The 16,707-nt window shown below is 53.0% G+C and overlaps 3 protein-coding genes across 3 annotated transcripts; 1 reads left to right on the top strand and 2 right to left on the bottom strand.

Moving 5' to 3' along the window:
* Window positions 1-804: 804 nt before the first annotated feature.
* PODANS_5_12080 (uncharacterized protein) lies at window positions 805-2,222 on the bottom strand (the record flags this gene model as incomplete). The annotated part of the gene is made up of 2 exons (XM_001904437.1): window positions 805-1,794; window positions 1,860-2,222. 2 exons carry the CDS (start codon window positions 2,220-2,222, stop codon window positions 805-807), a joined length of 1,353 nt encoding a protein of 450 aa, XP_001904472.1.
* A 1,212-nt stretch (window positions 2,223-3,434) lies between these two features.
* On the top strand, window positions 3,435-13,125 carry PODANS_5_12070 (uncharacterized protein; the record flags this gene model as incomplete). Its single annotated transcript, XM_001904436.1, has 2 exons — window positions 3,435-9,925; window positions 9,978-13,125. The coding sequence occupies 2 exons, from the start codon at window positions 3,435-3,437 to the stop codon at window positions 13,123-13,125; spliced, it is 9,639 nt and encodes a 3,212-aa protein (XP_001904471.1).
* Window positions 13,126-16,013: 2,888 nt separating this feature from the next.
* Window positions 16,014-16,657, bottom strand: PODANS_5_12065 (uncharacterized protein; the record flags this gene model as incomplete). Its single annotated transcript, XM_001904435.1, has 2 exons — window positions 16,014-16,193; window positions 16,256-16,657. 2 exons carry the CDS (start codon window positions 16,655-16,657, stop codon window positions 16,014-16,016), a joined length of 582 nt encoding a protein of 193 aa, XP_001904470.1.
* Between the last annotated feature and the right edge of the window lie 50 nt (window positions 16,658-16,707).

Genomic DNA, 16,707 nt, shown 5'->3' with positions numbered 1-16,707 from the left:
CTGTCAGGCAGCGAGAAACGGAGGTTTATAAATCCGCGACAAAGAAACAGCAGGTGTGGACGACTACTACACCTTTTCAAGCCAACCTCCTCTGGCCACATCATATTATCAACACCAGCACTACCAAACGTACCCCCCTCGTCAACAGCCATACCCTCTGCGGCAACCATCCAAAGCAATAGCGGTAACTTACCAGAGGCTCCCAGACGGCACCCTCGTCCCGATCACAACGCCATATTACTCCGGCCCTCATCAGGATCAGGGCCAAGAAGCCTCCTACTACCCCCCCCGCCTCACGACAGCACCGATGTTGGCGTCCCCGAAGCGACGCGTCTTCAAACCTACCACAGGACAACCTACCAAGTCAAGAGCTCTTCCACTGGTGGCAAGATCAAAGTGTCCGCGCCTGTTGGTAGTAACGAGGCACAGCTGTTTGATGCCATCGCTGCTGCCAAGTCGATCACCAGCGGATCTGACATGAGATCCTCCAAGGTAAGTTAGCACCCTCAGCTTCTGTTATAACAAGCCATCAGCTGACGTGGACACCCACAGGATCACTCCAGGCTCGTTCGACACCGCACTGGGGGAGAAAAGAAGAAAATCGGGGGGCTGGTTCTGGTCGGGATAGTAGGCAGTCATGCCGAGCGTAGAGAGATAACTTCACGTTGATTTTATACTACACAGCATGGGAATATCGACGCCATAACCTTCATGCAAGACAAATGAAACCTGATCCGAAATACCACCCCCTTACCCTTAGTAGCTCATCATCCGTAACGACATTATTACATCTCCGGGAGCCCCTTAACTGTCGTGCTTCTCGCTGTTCTTCCTGTTTCCGCCATCCTGGCTACCAATCTGCTCCTTCTTTTTATCTTGGGCACCGCCATCCTTGCTCTCAGCACGATCCTTGCTTGGCTCCTCAGGGTTATCATCGCTCTTCTTGGTCTTTTCATCCTCTTCCTTCTGATCCTTCTTGTTATCCTCCTGCCTCTCGTCCTTCTTATCATCCTTCTTCTCCTTCTTATCACCTTCCTTCTTATCCCCCTTCTTCCCCTTACTCTTCTCTTCCTCCTTCTTCTTCCTCTCCGCCTCCTCCTTTTCCTTCTTCTCCTTCTCCTCCTTCTCCTTCCTCAACCTCGCCCTTTCCTTCTCCTCCTCCTTCTCCCAATTATGATACTCATTCTTCGGATCCTCAGCCCTCAACAAATCCTTCAACTCCCCACCCGACAATCTCGCATGACTCTCCCCAATCTTCGTCCTTGCCACCAGGCTGATCAGCAACGAACCCCCTACTATAGCCGTCAAAACAAAGCGATAGGTCTGATACCAACTCGGCGCCCACCCCCTCACCATCGCCCTCGCATCCACAAAGTACAATCCCGTAAACGCCAGACATTGGGTGATCAACGCCCATTCAATGGGGAAAAACGTAGGGTGCCATGCAACCAGCGGCGCAGCGACACCAATGGCATAGCGCAGGCGCGTTCTCTCACGGGAGAAGTTCTTTTCCGCAAATTCAAGGCCCCAGTGAATGGCGCCTAAAAAGGAGATGAGCGCCACGCCATAGCCCACTTGAATCGGCTCAACAAAGTGAAGCCACTGGCAGGCAGCCTCATTGCTCAACATCAACCTCTTCACAAACTTGCAGTTGCTGCCCAATTTGGCGTTGAGGTTCCAAGAGAGGTAAACTGTTGCGAGGGAGGTGCCGAGATACGGCAAGGTCCCGGCCAGGCCGAGGAGGTAGGGTTCTCGGGGGACGGAGCCGAGGGCGAAGGTGTCTTTGACCGTGTGCTATGACATTGTGTCAGTAACTCGGCCGAGTCGGAGGGGTGGGGAAGGAAAGGAAGGGTGCATACCAGGTCATCGCGCAGTTCCTTGCCAAACTCTACATCGTCGGGTTTGGATTGTGCAGTTTCGATGGATTTGCGGACGGTTGAGGTGGTTGAGACCTCGTCTGGTCGGGCTTCGAGCTTGTGTTGGGCGATTTCTTGCTCGTGTTGCTTGTCTATCTGGGTGGGTTGCACGGGTGGTTTGGTGGAATATTGCGTGCGGATGAGGTAGGGCAGCAATCTCGGTTGGGTGGTGACTTGTGGTCTGGACGAGTTGCTGGAATGTTTGAGGAGGCTCTTGGAGGCGGGAGAGGGGCGGATGGGAGGTGCTCGAAGGGTTGTAGACAGAGCTTGGGCTCGGCCAACAGCTGGTCGGAAACCACGCAACATTTTGGGCGAGACGAGACAATCGTGGGATTTGGAGTTGTTTAATGTTGAATGGTTAATGGTATCCGTGCTCCTGATCGTGTACTTCAGGAAAGACGGGAAGCGAGCGCGTGGGACATGCAGAAAAGGAAAGGGGCATTCAGTTCATTAGAGAGATGAGATGGAATGGCAGCACTGGAAAGAGGAGATTTATCAAATTTCATTATGGGGAATATGACGACCACAACATCAAAGCCATTCCGTCTTTCCGGCCGTCCAGTCTTTCTTTCCAACGGTGCCTTGAATCGTTGCCTTCTTGATACTGGAAGCTGCCCCTGGTGTTCCCAGTGACGTAATTGAGGTTGAGAGTGGGGCAGTCGGTGCAATGTGATTGCTCGAGCCAGATAACAGGCCAAGGAGTGGCTAACAGCACCCTGGCGTGTGGCTTGCTTTTTGATGCCCCACCATCTCCAAAAGTCATGGAATGCAGAGTCAAGACACTGGAGACAGAGCAAACAAATGCCTATCTGACCCGATGTTTGGTAAGATTTATACATGTAATATCAGGACATGAATTACGTCTGTAAGAGACCCCATCATCCTGGTTGATGATAGGTATCTTCCCAACGGCAACACATACTCTCCCAGTGGCTGTTGAACTGCACCCCACCGTAAACCTACCGCTCTGCCGGATCCCCGCAGTCAGGTGGCCCGAGCTCTGGAATCTTCAGCGCGGGCACCAACGGCAGGCAGAGCCAGAAAGTGCAAAGCAAGAGACCAAGTCGTCATCGGCACCTCGAAGAACCCGACGCTTCTCCAAAGCCCAAAAACCTGACGGCTCCGGCACCAAGAACCACTACCTTATTGTCATCTTCTCCCACACCTGGTGCGCCTCCATTCTATTGACTCTCCCTAATTGCGATATCTGAAGTAATGAGCCCCCTGTCCCCGTTCCCCAATGCCAGAACCCCGCTTCGTGAACCCACAGAGCAATAATCACTGACACCTATCTGTCCTGACTCCCAGTTGCAACGAAGTCACGATACACGAGCCTCTCTATGCCGTTGCGATTCCGTGGCATGACCTGACGATTCTACCAACGTAATATCGATACCCACGGCTGTTTTACCAATTTCTAAATTGCGAGTAATTCCTACCAATGCGTCCTCCGCACCACGCGCCATAAACCACACGAACGACAGTTCCCTGCCCGGGTAACGGCACCACACAGTCAAGATGTTGGAAGGCCTGGTAGCTGGCCTGCTCAACCGCTTCTTGGGCATGTATGTCAAGAACTTTGACCCAACACAGCTCAAGGTCGGCATCTGGTCCGGAGATGTCAAGCTACGCAATCTCGAACTGCGCCGTGAGGCCCTCGACCAGCTCAAACTTCCAATAAACGTTATTGAGGGGCATCTGGGAGAGCTCACATTAGTAATCCCCTGGTCCAATCTACGGGGTGCGCCAGTCAAGATCTTCATCGAAGATGTGTTTCTTCTCGCGTCCCCAAAGGAGGAGGCCGAATACAATGAAGAAGAGGAGGAGAGGCGGAAGCAGAGGATAAAAATGGAGAAGCTGGACTCGGCTGAGTTGCTCAAGGAGAGATCTCAGGAAGGGCTCAGCCAAGAAGAGCAGAAGCGCACCCAGAGCTTCACCGAAAGTCTGGTCACCAAGATTGTTGACAACCTGCAGATAACAGTCAAGAACATCCACGTTCGCTACGAGGATGCCATCTCGGCCCCGGGTCACCCCTTCGCCCTGGGTATCACCCTCGAAGAGTTCAGCGCTATCAGCACAGACGGGCAATGGACACCCACCTTCATCCAGGACTCGAGCCATACGACACACAAGCTCGCGACGTTGGAGTCATTAGCGGTATACTGGAATACAGACACAAAGCTTATGGGTCCTGGAAGGGAGTTATCGACGCCTGATACCGAGGTGACGCCACATGACGAGATGCTCGTCAACTTCAGGTCCATGATTGTGAGCGGGGAGAACGACCAATCTGGCACGCATCAGTTCATCCTGAAGCCTGTTTCCGGCCAGGCCAAGATCGAGCTCGACAAGACCGGAAGTCGACAGGTGCCCAAGTTCAAGGGCAACCTGCTGTTTGATGAAATCGGTCTTGTGTTGGATGACCAGCAATACCGTGATGCGCTGATGATGGTGGACCTCTTCCATTACTTTATTCGACATCAAGAGTACAAGAAATACCAGCCCAAGGGAGTCAGACCAAAAGAGGATCCGCGCGCATGGCTCCAGTTTGCCGGCAATGCTGTGCTGAGCAAGATCCACGAGCGCAACAGGCGTTGGTCCTGGGACTACTTCAAAGAGCGCAGGGATGACAGGAGGCGGTACATTGAGTTGTTCAAAAAGAAGAAGCAGAGCCAACAGTTGTCAGCCCAGGAGAATGACGACCTAAACAGGCTGGAGTGGAAGCTCGATTACGAGGATCTCCGGTTCTGGCGCTCGCTCGCCCGTAACCAGCTTAAGAGGGAGAATGCGGAAGCCCTCAGGAACCGTCCACCCGCGCAACCACAGCAACAACAGGGCTGGCTGGCCTGGGCGTGGGGTTCCAAGCCGCAACATCAAGAGAAGCAGGATGACTCTGAGAACATCCAGATCACCGAGGAGCAACGCAAGGAGCTTTACGAGGTCATCGACTGGGATGAGAAGACGGCACTTGCCGCCGAGGTCGACGTACCGAGGGACACTGTCAAGATGCAACTGGAGGCATCTCTTAGCATGGGAAGTTTCACGCTCAAGCAAAGTCCTCATGGTGACACCCGAGATCTGATTAGTCTTCACTTTGATGTGTTCAAGGCGAAGGGTATTAAGCGTCCCGACTCGTTCCTGGCTGACCTCAGTCTTGGTGGCCTGCGCGTCAACGATGGCACCACTCCCAACAGTGTCTACAAGGAGATTGTCCGCGTCAAGGATGCCCCGGAGAGCGACCCCGACAAACGCCTGTCCATCGCTGAGCTGGAGAAGAACGGTAACGAGGCATTCTTCCAGTTCCAGGTCGAGCAGAACCCTCTGGATGGACAAGGTGATGTGGCTGTGACTGCCAAGCTCAAGCCTCTGGAAATTGTGTGGAATCCCAATGTCGTCGTAGGTGTGGCCGACTTCTTCAGGCCACCAGACCGGCACATGGAGTCCATCAACGCGCTCATGGAGACAGCTGGTGCTACGGTGGAGGGCCTTCGGGAGCAGACGAGAGCAGGTCTGGAGTTTGCCTTGGAGGAACACAAGACTGTCAATGCCAAGCTCGACTTGCAAGCGCCCCTTATCATCATCCCCGAGAGCATCACCAACAAGAAGTCGACATGCCTGATTCTGGATGCCGGTCACATCAGCCTGACCAGCGAGCTAGTGGACAGGGATACGATGAAGGAGGTCCAGTCCAAGCAGAACCAGAGCTACACAGACGAAGACTTTAAGCGGCTAGAATCTCTCATGTATGATCGGTTCTTGGTCAAGCTCACATCCACTCAGGTCTTGATTGGACCCTCTATTAAGGAGACGAAACAACAGCTGGTAGAGAAGGACGAACGTCAAAAGCTTCACATTGTTGACAAGATCAACGTCAATTTTGTTGTCGAGACGTCCATCATCCCCAAGGCTCCGAACCTCACGAAGCTCAAAGTGTCTGGTCATCTCCCCGTGCTACATGTCAGCGCATCGGATGCCAAGTACAAGACTCTCATGCGAATCATCGAAGTCGCGATACCCAAGTTTGATGGCGACCAGACACAAACGTCACTGGAAACCCGCCCCAAGCGACCCCGTCTCGCCAGCAATGCCTCGTCACGGTCACAGCGGTGGGCGGACCGTGCGCCGTCTACTCAGCTTCTCCAGTTCCCCTCCGCTCAGCAAGCCATCATCTTGAACGACGACGACTTGGATGATGATAACGACAAGTTCGAAGACGCCAAAGACACCTCTTCTAAGGACCAGTTGAAGCTCCAGCAACGGATATTCGAGTTCAAGTTCACAGTTGACCAGCTCAAGGGGTCACTTTACCGCAGCGATCCTGACAAGAAACGCCCAGATCAGCTTCTTGTGGAACTCGTGGCCGAACACTTTGGTGTTGAGTACTACCTTCGGCCCTATGACATGGCAGCTGAAGTGGCACTGGGTTCAGTGACCGTCGACGACTTTGTGGATAACCCTTCCGCCGAGTTCAAGTCCATCGTGTCGTCTGGTGATGTAGAAGATCGCCAGCAAGCGAGAAACCTGGTTCATGTCAAGTTTGTTAGGGTCAAGAAGGAGTCGCCAGAGTTCATGAGTGTCTATGAAGGCATCGAGACCAACGTTGATGTCGCCGTCTCCACCATCAATCTCGTCGTCACGCGCAAGACTCTTCTCACGCTGCTCGACTTCATCCTCGTCACCTTCACCAATAACAATGCAAGCAACAACGCCAGTACACAAAAGGCTATTACCGACGATGACTCGGAAGTTGATGTGGAAGTGGTCCCCCCAGAGGAAGAGCTCCAGCAGGAGGCCGGGGCAATCCGGGTCAAGGTTGATCTCAAGAGTATTCGCATGATCCTGAATAATGATGGGATCCGGCTGGCCACTCTGTCGTTCAACCATGCCGATGTTGGAGTCTTCCTTCTTGGCAGAACCATGCGGGTCAACACCAAGCTCGGCGACCTGACTCTGGTGGACGATGTCAACCAGGGTGTTTCAGAAGACTCTAGTCTTCGTCAACTGGTAACAATCCAGGGCAAAGAGCTCGCCAACTTCCGGTACGAGACTTTTGATCCACTCAAGCCGGAGCTGTACCCAGGCTATGACTCGTCCATCTTCTTGCGTGCCGGTTCGGTCAAGGTCAATTTCCTTGAAGAGCCTTTCCGGAAGATTGTGGACTTCCTCGTCAAGTTTGGCAAAATGCAAGCCATCTACAATGCTGCTCGTCAGGCTGCGGCCAACCAGGCCAACCAGCTGCAACAGACGTCAAGTAGGATAAAGTTCGACGTTGTCATCAACACCCCCATTGTTGTCTTCCCTCGAGTTGTGATGCCCGAAAGGCCGAAGCGAGACGTCATCACGGCCTACCTGGGAGAGATCTATGCCCAGAACAAGTTTGCCCCGCTTGACGATTCGGAGAACGCAGATATTGCCATGAAGCTGTCTGCTGGTATCCGCAACATTCGTCTGACTTCCAACTTCCACTACACTGGTGACCGCTCGGAGGAGTTGGAACTGATCGACCACGTTGATCTCGAGTTCAAGGTCACGTACGCCGAGCACAAGGAGGGCGTCAAGCGGCCCGACTTTGACATTGAGGGAACCATGACTGACTTCAACCTCCGCATCACTCCCTACCAGCTCAATTCTCTTCTTGAGCTGTCCAGGTCTGTGCCTGCCGCCTTTGCTGGTGGTGCTGAGCAGAGTGACGAGGAGGCTGAGCGTGACGTTGACGATGCTACTCTGGAGCGTGCTAGGACCATGACTGGCTTTAATAGCGAAAGCAGCAACGAGAAGCTCATCGACATGGGCCCTGAACTTGGCACTCACGGCCAGGCCTGGACGAAGTTGGACCTTGTCTTCACGGTCAACACCATTGGCTTGGAGTTGATTCGTGCCCCGGAAGATGCCCCAGTTGGCGATATGGACGCTGCCAGTCTTTCCAAGTTTAGCCTGGATTCAAGCGTTATCAAGACCCGGATGGACTCGAATGGGAGTCTCGAGGCTGAACTTGTTATTCAGGCCTTCACCATCTTTGACACACGGCATCGCGAGACCAACAAGTTCCGTCGCATCATGACGAGCAACAACAAGGATGTCCAACAGTTCATGGCCAGCATCACGATGTCGGGTGGTGAGGAGAGGAACGTCATCGCCATGATTGCTATCGACAGTCCTCGTGTCATCTTTGCTTTGGACTACCTCTTTGCGTTGCAGAAGTTCATTACTGTTGGTACGCAGGTTGTCGAGCCACCTGCTATCCCAGACAAGAGCCCAATAGAGAGCCCGGAGGAGATGAGCGATGCAGACTCCATGCAAGTTAGTCTCGGCAGACCTTCCCAGAGTAGCAGCCGCGGCATCTCTCCGTCGAAGCCAGCTGAAGCCCCGAAAGCACCGGAGCCCAAGAAGTTGACCTTTGCCTACCGCGTCAACGTGGTTGATGCCCAAGTCATTCTCATCGCCAACCCATTGAGTGCAAGCTCAGAGGCTCTCGTGCTGGGAACGAAGCAAGTCCTCCTGTCACAGCAGCACGCCTTCACCTTCCAGATCTCTCAATGCGGCATGTTCCTGTGTCGGATGGACCGCTTCGACGATTCACGGCTCAGAATCATTGACGACTTCTCCGTCCAGATGTCCATGGATAGCTCGCAACCGCAGACAACCAAGATCCATGTCGATGTTGAGCCTCTTATTCTTAGGGTCTCGCTCCGAGATATTTTGCTGGTGATGCAGACAATCACAAAAGCATCTGAGCTGTCTGGTGGCACTCCCGCCAACAATAATACTGCTAAAGCCTCCGATCAGAAGGCGAAGCAGCTCAAGGCACCGCCAGGATTGAAGCAACGATCGGCCAGTGGAAAGGGCGGGTCCACCCTCGCTGCGAGAACACGGGCAAGCAAGAAGAGTGTCGGCGGTGTCAGCACCTCTGGTCGTTCCACCAAGTCCGGGCAACTCGTGCCGCATGATATTGTCAAGGCGCCTCCTAGACACGAAGAGCTCACTGCCGCTATTGACGGAGTCCGTCTAGTGCTGATCGGCGATTTGCACGAACTTCCCATTCTGGATATGAGCATCAAGAAATTCACAAGCACCGCTGCAAACTGGTCTTCCAACCTGAAGGCGGAGGCATCCATCGAGATGTACACCAACATCTACAACTTTGCCAAGTCCGCCTGGGAGCCTCTGATCGAGCCCTGGCAAGTTGGTCTTGGTGTAGCTCGTGACCAGGCCTCTGGTGTCACCTCGGTTGATGTTGCCTCTAACCGGACTTTTGATGTCACCGTCACCACTGCTAGCATTGCTCTCTTGTCCAAGTCCTTCGCCTTCTTTTCTCAGGACCAGGATGTTTTGTCCAAGCCTCGCGGTGCTGAAGCACCATATCGCATCCGCAACTACACGGGGTTCAACGTTGCTGTACATGCCAAGCGACAGAGCAGTGAGGAGCCGACGTCTCTCAGACTGGAAGATGGGCAGGAAGCACCTTGGAGTTTTGAGGACTGGGAGAAGATGCGTGAGAATCTTCTGGCAGAGAACGGTGTTAGCAGCGTTGGGGTGCAGCTGGAGGGCAGTGGCTTCGACATGGTTAAGAACATTCGCCTCACTCGAGAGGGCGAGTTTTTGTATGCCTTGAAGCCAAAGGCTGATCAGGTTCTGCACAAGCTCTTGGTCCACGTCGAGCTTGGAACCGACAACGTCAAATATGTGACTCTGCGCAGTCCATTGTTGGTTGAGAACGAGACGGATATCCCTGTCGAGATTGGTGTGTACGATGCGCACGAGGGCCACCTTCTCAAAATTGAGAAGATTGCGCCAGGTGAGAGCCGGCCAGCACCGGTTGGGGCTGTGTACTTGAAGAGTTTGCTTGTCCGTCCTGATCCTGGATTTGGATATGGATGGAGCAACGACACGCTGTGGTGGAGGGACTTGCTTAAGCGGCCAACCAAGACGATGGTGTGCAAGGGGGACCATGCGGAGCCATTCTATTTCCAGATGTCTGCTCGCTTCGACAAGGCAAATCCCATGACTAGGTATGTTGTCCCAGCACCTGCGCCTTTGCAACGCAATAACTGACCATCGCAGGAACTACCCATACATGCGTCTCAAACTCTCAGCACCAGTCACCTTGGAGAACTTGCTGCCTTATGACTTCAAGTATAGGATATACGACAAGAACACCAAGAAGGACTGGTCCAACTTCTTGCGCAAGGGCGGCGTCAGTCCTGTCCACGTTGTCGAGCTGTCGCACCTCTTGCTCCTCAGTGTCGATATGCAGGACACTGTGTTCAAGCCGAGCGAGTTTGCCATCATCAACGCTGGGGCCACCGATGACTTCAAGAAGGAAACACATCTCGTTTGCAAGGACGATGCTGGTATGGCGCTCAACCTGCGGCTGCACTACTATCGTATTCCAGACAGCGGTGGTGCGTTCAAGGTCACCGTGTACAGCCCCTACGTCGTGCTCAACAAGACGGGTATGGATGTCAGCGTCCGTTCCAAGGGCTTCATGCAACAGGCCAAGGCTGCGGCGGGTCAGGCGCTCATCGACATTGGTGACGGAAGCCACCGCAAGACTAAGCCCATGATGTTCTCCTTCAACAGTGACGACCACCGCAATCGTGCTCTACTCAAGGTCGGCGACTCGGAGTGGAGTAAGCCGCAGAGCTTTGACGCGATCGGAAGCACGTCGGAAGTTGTGCTCAACTCTCCAACACGGAATGCCGAGATCCATCTTGGTGTTACTGTCGAGTCGGGTCAGGGCAAGTACAAGATGATCAAGACGGTTACCCTGGCGCCAAGATATGTCATCCAAAACAAGCTTGGGGAAGACATCAACATCCGGGAGCCCAGCTCATCTGGCCTTATCTCGCTCAAGAGTGGTGCCTTCCGGCCATTACACTTTCTCAACAGAGGTCATGTGAAGCAACTTTGCATGTGCCATCCTGGTGTCGACAACCAATGGACAGCACCTTTCAACATCTCAGATCTCGGCACAACTCACATCAAGATTGCCAAGGCTGGTCAGCGTCAGCGCCTCGTCCGGGTTGACATTCTCATGGAGGATGCCACCATATTCCTCAACCTGTCCATGGAGCAAAAGGCCTGGCCTTTCTCCATGCGCAATGAGAGTGATACCGAGTTCACCTTTTATCAGGTCAACCCCAATATCGATGAGGATGGCACCGAGGACCGATCTGGCTGGAGGCCTGTGCGCTACCGTCTGCCACCCAGGAGCATCATGCCCTATGCCTGGGACTTCCCAGCCGCGAAGCACAAGGAGGTTTGCATCAGTGCTTACAACAAGGAGCGCTATGTTAAGCTGGCCGAGATTGGAAACTTGATGCCCATGAAGTTTATTGGCACCAACGGGCAGTCCAAGATCATTGACATCAATGTCACCGCCGACGGTCCGACACAGACTCTCATCCTGTCCAACTTTAAGCAGTCCAAGAGTTTGTACCGGCAAAAGTCCAACGCAGGATCCACCACCAGTCGCGAAGGCTTCGAGGCCAAGGAGTTGGATACAGGCACTACCTTTAGGGCGCAGCTGCGTCTGTCTGGCATTGGCGTATCCCTCATCAACTCACAGCTGAAGGAGTTGGCTTACATCACCTTCCGTGATGTGGCGCTTCGGTACAGTGACTCGCCTCTCTACCAGACTATCAGCTTGGCTGTCAAGTGGATCCAGATTGATAACCAACTCTATGGCGGCATCTTTCCCATGATTCTCTACCCCAGCGTGGTTCCGAAGCGCGCCCAGGAGGTTGACGCTCACCCGTCGCTGCACGCCATGGTCACTCGTGTCAAGGATGATTCTTATGGCGTCGAGTACATCAAGTACGCTACCATTCTCTTGCAAGAGATGACTGTCGAACTCGACGAAGACTTCATCTATGCGGTGTTGGAGTACTCCAAGATTCCGGGGGCTTCGTGGTCAGACACTGTCGAGGAGGACAAGCTCTGCGATGACAACATTGACATCCCGCAGCCCAAGCAGCAGCAGTCCGGCAAGGACATCTACTTTGAGGTTCTCAACATTCAGCCCATGCAGCTTGATCTGTCTTTTGTGCGCACGGAGCGTGTCAATGCCGAAGACAAGACTTCGTCGCGGAACCCTGTCATGTTCTTCTTCAATGTCATGACCATGGCCATTGGAAACATCAACGATGCGCCCATCCGGTTCAACGCCTTGATGCTGGAGAACGTTCGTGTTTCAATCCCGATCCTGATCCAGAACATCTCGAACCACTACAGCCAAGAAGCACTGTACCAAGTTCACAAGATTTTGGGCAGTGCCGACTTCCTAGGTAACCCAGTCGGTCTGTTCAACAATATCAGCTCTGGCTTCGCCGACATCTTTTACGAACCCTACCAAGGGCTCATCATGTCTGACAAACCCGAGGACTTTGGTCTCGGCGTCGCCCGTGGCGCGGGTTCGTTCTTCAAAAAATCGGTCTTTGGCGTCAGTGACTCGCTCTCCAAGGTCACTGGCAGTTTCGCCAAGGGTCTTGCGGCGGCAACGATGGATAAGCAGTTCCAGGACAGGCGACGCATTACTCGTGCTCGCAACCGGCCAAAGCACGCCATTTACGGCGTCACTGCGGGCGCTAACAGCCTGTTCACCTCTGTTGCTTCAGGTGTGGGAGGTCTGGCGAGGAAGCCACTTGAGGGTGCGGAGCAAGAAGGTGCGCTGGGTTTCTTCAAGGGTATCGGGAAGGGTGTCGTTGGTCTAGCCACCAAACCAGCCATTGGCGTCTTGGATTTCGCGTCGAACATCTCTGAAGGCGTACGCAACACCACGACCGTGTTCGACGGCTCGGAACTCGATCGTGTCCGTCTACCCCGTTACATTCCCGCAGACGGTATCGTCCGCCCCTACAGCCAACGGGAAGCGCTCGGTCAGTCATGGCTGAAGCAAGTGGACAATGGGAAGTATTTTGACGAGCAGTACATTGCCCACCTGGAGCTCCCGACGGAGGACATGGTGGTTATGGTGACGTACTCGAGGATTTTGCTGATTAGGAGCCGGAGGTTGCAGACGGAGTGGGATGTGCCGTTGAAGGATATTCAGACTATTGCCAAGGAGAGGACGGGGCTGAGCTTGACGTTGAGGGGGGGGACGAACGGGCCGTTTATTCCTATTGGGGAGGAGAGTGGGAGGACGTTTATTTATAGGATGGTGGCGGTGGCGGTAGAGGAGTTTAATAGGAGGTTTAGGGGGTTGGAGTAGGAACGTGGCTTGCTGAACCAGGGGAAGAGGAGGAGGGGGAGGGGGAGGAGTAGATCTGGGACTGGGAGTGCTGGGACTGGGAGTGTTAGGACTGATGGGGGTGGGAGGAGGAAGAGTCGGAGGAGGTCGAGGGAGGAGAGGGTTGAGAGGAGGAGATTGAGGAGGTCAGAGGGGTGAGGTTGATGAGTACATGACTAAATGGTAGAGGGCGTGGGAGAAATATGGATTGCGGGCGGGACTTTTTGTTCTTTGGCACACACGTGTTGTTTTAGCACTGTGGTATGACTTCGGCTTTTTGGTGCGTGTTTTGATAGTTGATGAAAGGAACCTTTATTGTTTTGTATCCATGGTACCTGCTGCTTTGCGATGTGATGTGATGTGTCACTTGTCAAAGATTGAGATGTCATGATTGCAAAAGAGATAGGTAAGTGTCAGAGTGGCCGGTGAGACCAGGCAAGTTGAGAACACGACCAGCGCCGCGATCCCAGCCAGAGTCAAAGGTTCCCTGAGGAGAGGCAATGCAACACTGTGAGCAAACTCAGGTTGGTGACGGCGTGTAGCCTCGGTTTCGAATACCTCATGATCGGCTTGCTCAGGAGAGACGAAAGGAGAGGGGGCGTGAATGCTGGGAATTGAGTGGATGGTATCAACTCAGCAGGAAGCCATCATGTTGAGGTTTTCCCGTTAGGGAGGGAAGAATGTAACGCTTTTCTTGGCCTAGTCGTCTTTTGTAGGGGATTTCTTTCCTGGTGGGGGTAGAGGCGAAGGGAGAAAAGTAACTTTCTGATGGTGATTCGTGGATCGTCCAATGTTTCCGGTCGCGCCTCTGTTAAGAGAGCGTGTTGGATGCGTCGAATTACATGTAGCGTAATGTATGTACTACCCCTGTTGTGGTTGTCTGCTGACTGGTGAGATCGCGGGAGAAGAAGGTGTCGTTTCGATCGTAGTGATGTTTTGAGAAGTGGATTCGGTGTTCGCTCTTGGTAGCTGATATTCTTTTTTTTGTTTTTTTTGCGTGTCGTCTAGTCCGTAAATAAGATTGATGGCAGCAGTTCTCAAGGAAGGGTATGCTGCGGAGGATAAGAGCTCGTCGGAGAGGTGGGACTGGGAATTTTGAGACTCTAGATTCCAGGTCCTGTGGTATAGGGAGACGGCCTTCCTGGGCCGCTTGCTGAAAAACTGGATGGCCTCTGAATGGATGGCGGGTAGGCGGTCGGGTAGTAGTGGGGTGGACTGGTGAAATTGATGCGCTCAGGTGGGCTACCTGTGCTGACCTGAGGCTGGAGCTGTTGAGCTCGTTGTTGATGCCGCTGTGCGACAGGAGCAGTCTCACCCTCGGCGGGTGCAGTAACAGACACATTTCTGACGGGGAGCTGAACGATGTGCTCTGGTGTTCGTCCCATGGCACATGAGGAGATACAGGTGCTGGGAGAGGAATGAGCGCGCTTTTTGTCCTGCTCGTCTTACGGGGGTTGGTGTGCTGGTAGGGAGGCAAGGAAATATGCGGTTTCAAGATGGTTTATAGACCTTGAAAGATAGTCGAGGCGTACAGTTGGTTGATGATTTGATGGAGGTTGCAAAAGCCAAAAGAAACGAAAACAGCATGGGTATAGGCTTCCGTTTCATTGTTGTATTTATCACAGAGACCAATGCAGTAACTCGATCGTGACTCAGGGCAGCCAGTGAAGCTCATCAAGGCTTATCATATAAGGCATAACACTCTATGTCAAGGGACACTACATACAATCCCAGCAAAAATCTTTGTGATTTTAACAAGCAACAATCTATTTCATTAGCTTCTGCACTCAAAAAGACCTGTCCTTTTCTTGGTAAGGGGCATGTTGGGCGTGGTAGATCAGTGTAAGAACTTATAGCCATCTACTTGGAATGGAAATGGGACATGGACAACAGATTGATTTCCTTTCATGAATGCTAATGCAGCACTGCGGAGTCAACGCCGCTGGGTATGACCACAAGGACTCATTTTACATGGTAGACGTTCAAAATCAAGTCAGCGTCTGAGACACAATTTACAGTCACATTTCTGACTCCCAATGTTATCCTCTTTGTCTTGACGTGTCTTGACCGAGTGACAACAAACTCCATCTGATTCCACAATCTATGGCTGCCATCCACAACGTCGCATTATTCCAACTCAAAGCACTCACGAGCAACCCACCAACAACGTTAACCCCGCAACCTGACTGTCGCTCCTGCCTTCCCATCATCCAGGTACTACGTGCCTGCCTCGTTGAAGACCCCAGTGACGCAATTTCGACCCTGCTCCTGTCGATTCTGCCCTCTCCAGAGCCTTCCAGACGATGCCACGCGTCACCCACAGCCTTTAGCACGTGCCGTAGAGGTGCCAGATCCCAGCTATTTAACCCCCTCCATCTCTTCCTATCTCCCACCAAAATCGGTTTTGTTTTTTCATACTGTCTCTTGAAGGTTCAGTGCAGTTTCCTCCCATACCAACCCACCGCGACCTTTTCGCATGCTAACAACCCTCTGGGAGTGAGAGCATGACATCGACATTACTAAGTCCAGTGTGATGAAGATGTTGTTGACATGTGTGATTACATTGAAATGTTGCGGAAAAGACCGCCAGCCGGAGTTGTGGCTGGGGGTTGGAACGGCGCAACAGCATTTTCTTTTTGGTGATGAGAGTTTGGTACTGCCCTGTGGTCAAACTTCGTCTCAGGGAGATTTGACTGGTGGTTCAACACCCTGTAGACAAAGAGACTGCAACAAAATTCTAATTGCAATGTGTAATATTTTGTCCATGAGTGTTGAAAGATGACTCTTGTATGATGATATCTGTGATACTGAGCCTTCACCCGAGGATTGACATGTCTTCAACCGAATCAGTGAGAAGAAGTCCCATGCCATCACTCCTTCCGCTGGCGCTGGCGACGAAGACGGCCAATCCCACGGTGCTTCTTGAGAGCCAGCCAGCCTGTGCCAAACAGCTTCTTTCCACCACAGCCATTGCAGGTGACGAGGAGAGGCGGTGGTCGCTCAGGGAGCTTGGGCAGCTCGGGTTCGTTCTTGGGGGACTCGGCAGGCATCTGATAAAGCGACTCTCTGTCAGTTGGATCCTACTCAAACAAAAAAGAACAGCTCAACATACCCCTCTATCAATAATCGGCCCCAGAGTCTCCATCGTCTTCCAAACACCACCAGGGCTGATAAAGTCGGAGTTAAAGTCCTTCAGCTGATAAATTGGCTCCAGATCCTCGTTGGAGATGTGCATCAAGCTGGTCAAGAACTCGGGCGTCTCCATCTTTTCAATGTCGAGCTCCCAGGTGGCAAGGAACTCCTCCAGCATCTCCTCCGCCTTGCGACCTTCCTCGGTGTCCAGGTCGGGAGGGGGAAAGTGTTTGTCGAAGCGTTCCTCGTGCTCTTCCAGGGCCCATTTCATTCTTTGGAACAGGTGGCCGATGTCTTGGCCGCCGTATCTCCAGGCGAGCGTGATTCGGAGGTGCCAGCCTGCCACGCGGGCAATAAAGTCTTTGAAGCTCATTGGGGCCATGGTGGGGCGGTGCCTTTGTGGCTTCAAATATGGGACGAAAGGTTGAGTGT

The sequence above is a fragment of the Podospora anserina genome, chromosome 5 (assembly GCF_000226545.1).
Source record: "Podospora anserina S mat+ genomic DNA chromosome 5, supercontig 7".
NCBI lineage: Eukaryota > Fungi > Ascomycota > Sordariomycetes > Sordariales > Podosporaceae > Podospora > Podospora anserina.
Note: the sequence above shows the minus strand (reverse complement) of the source record. Positions and strands in the feature narration are given on the sequence as shown.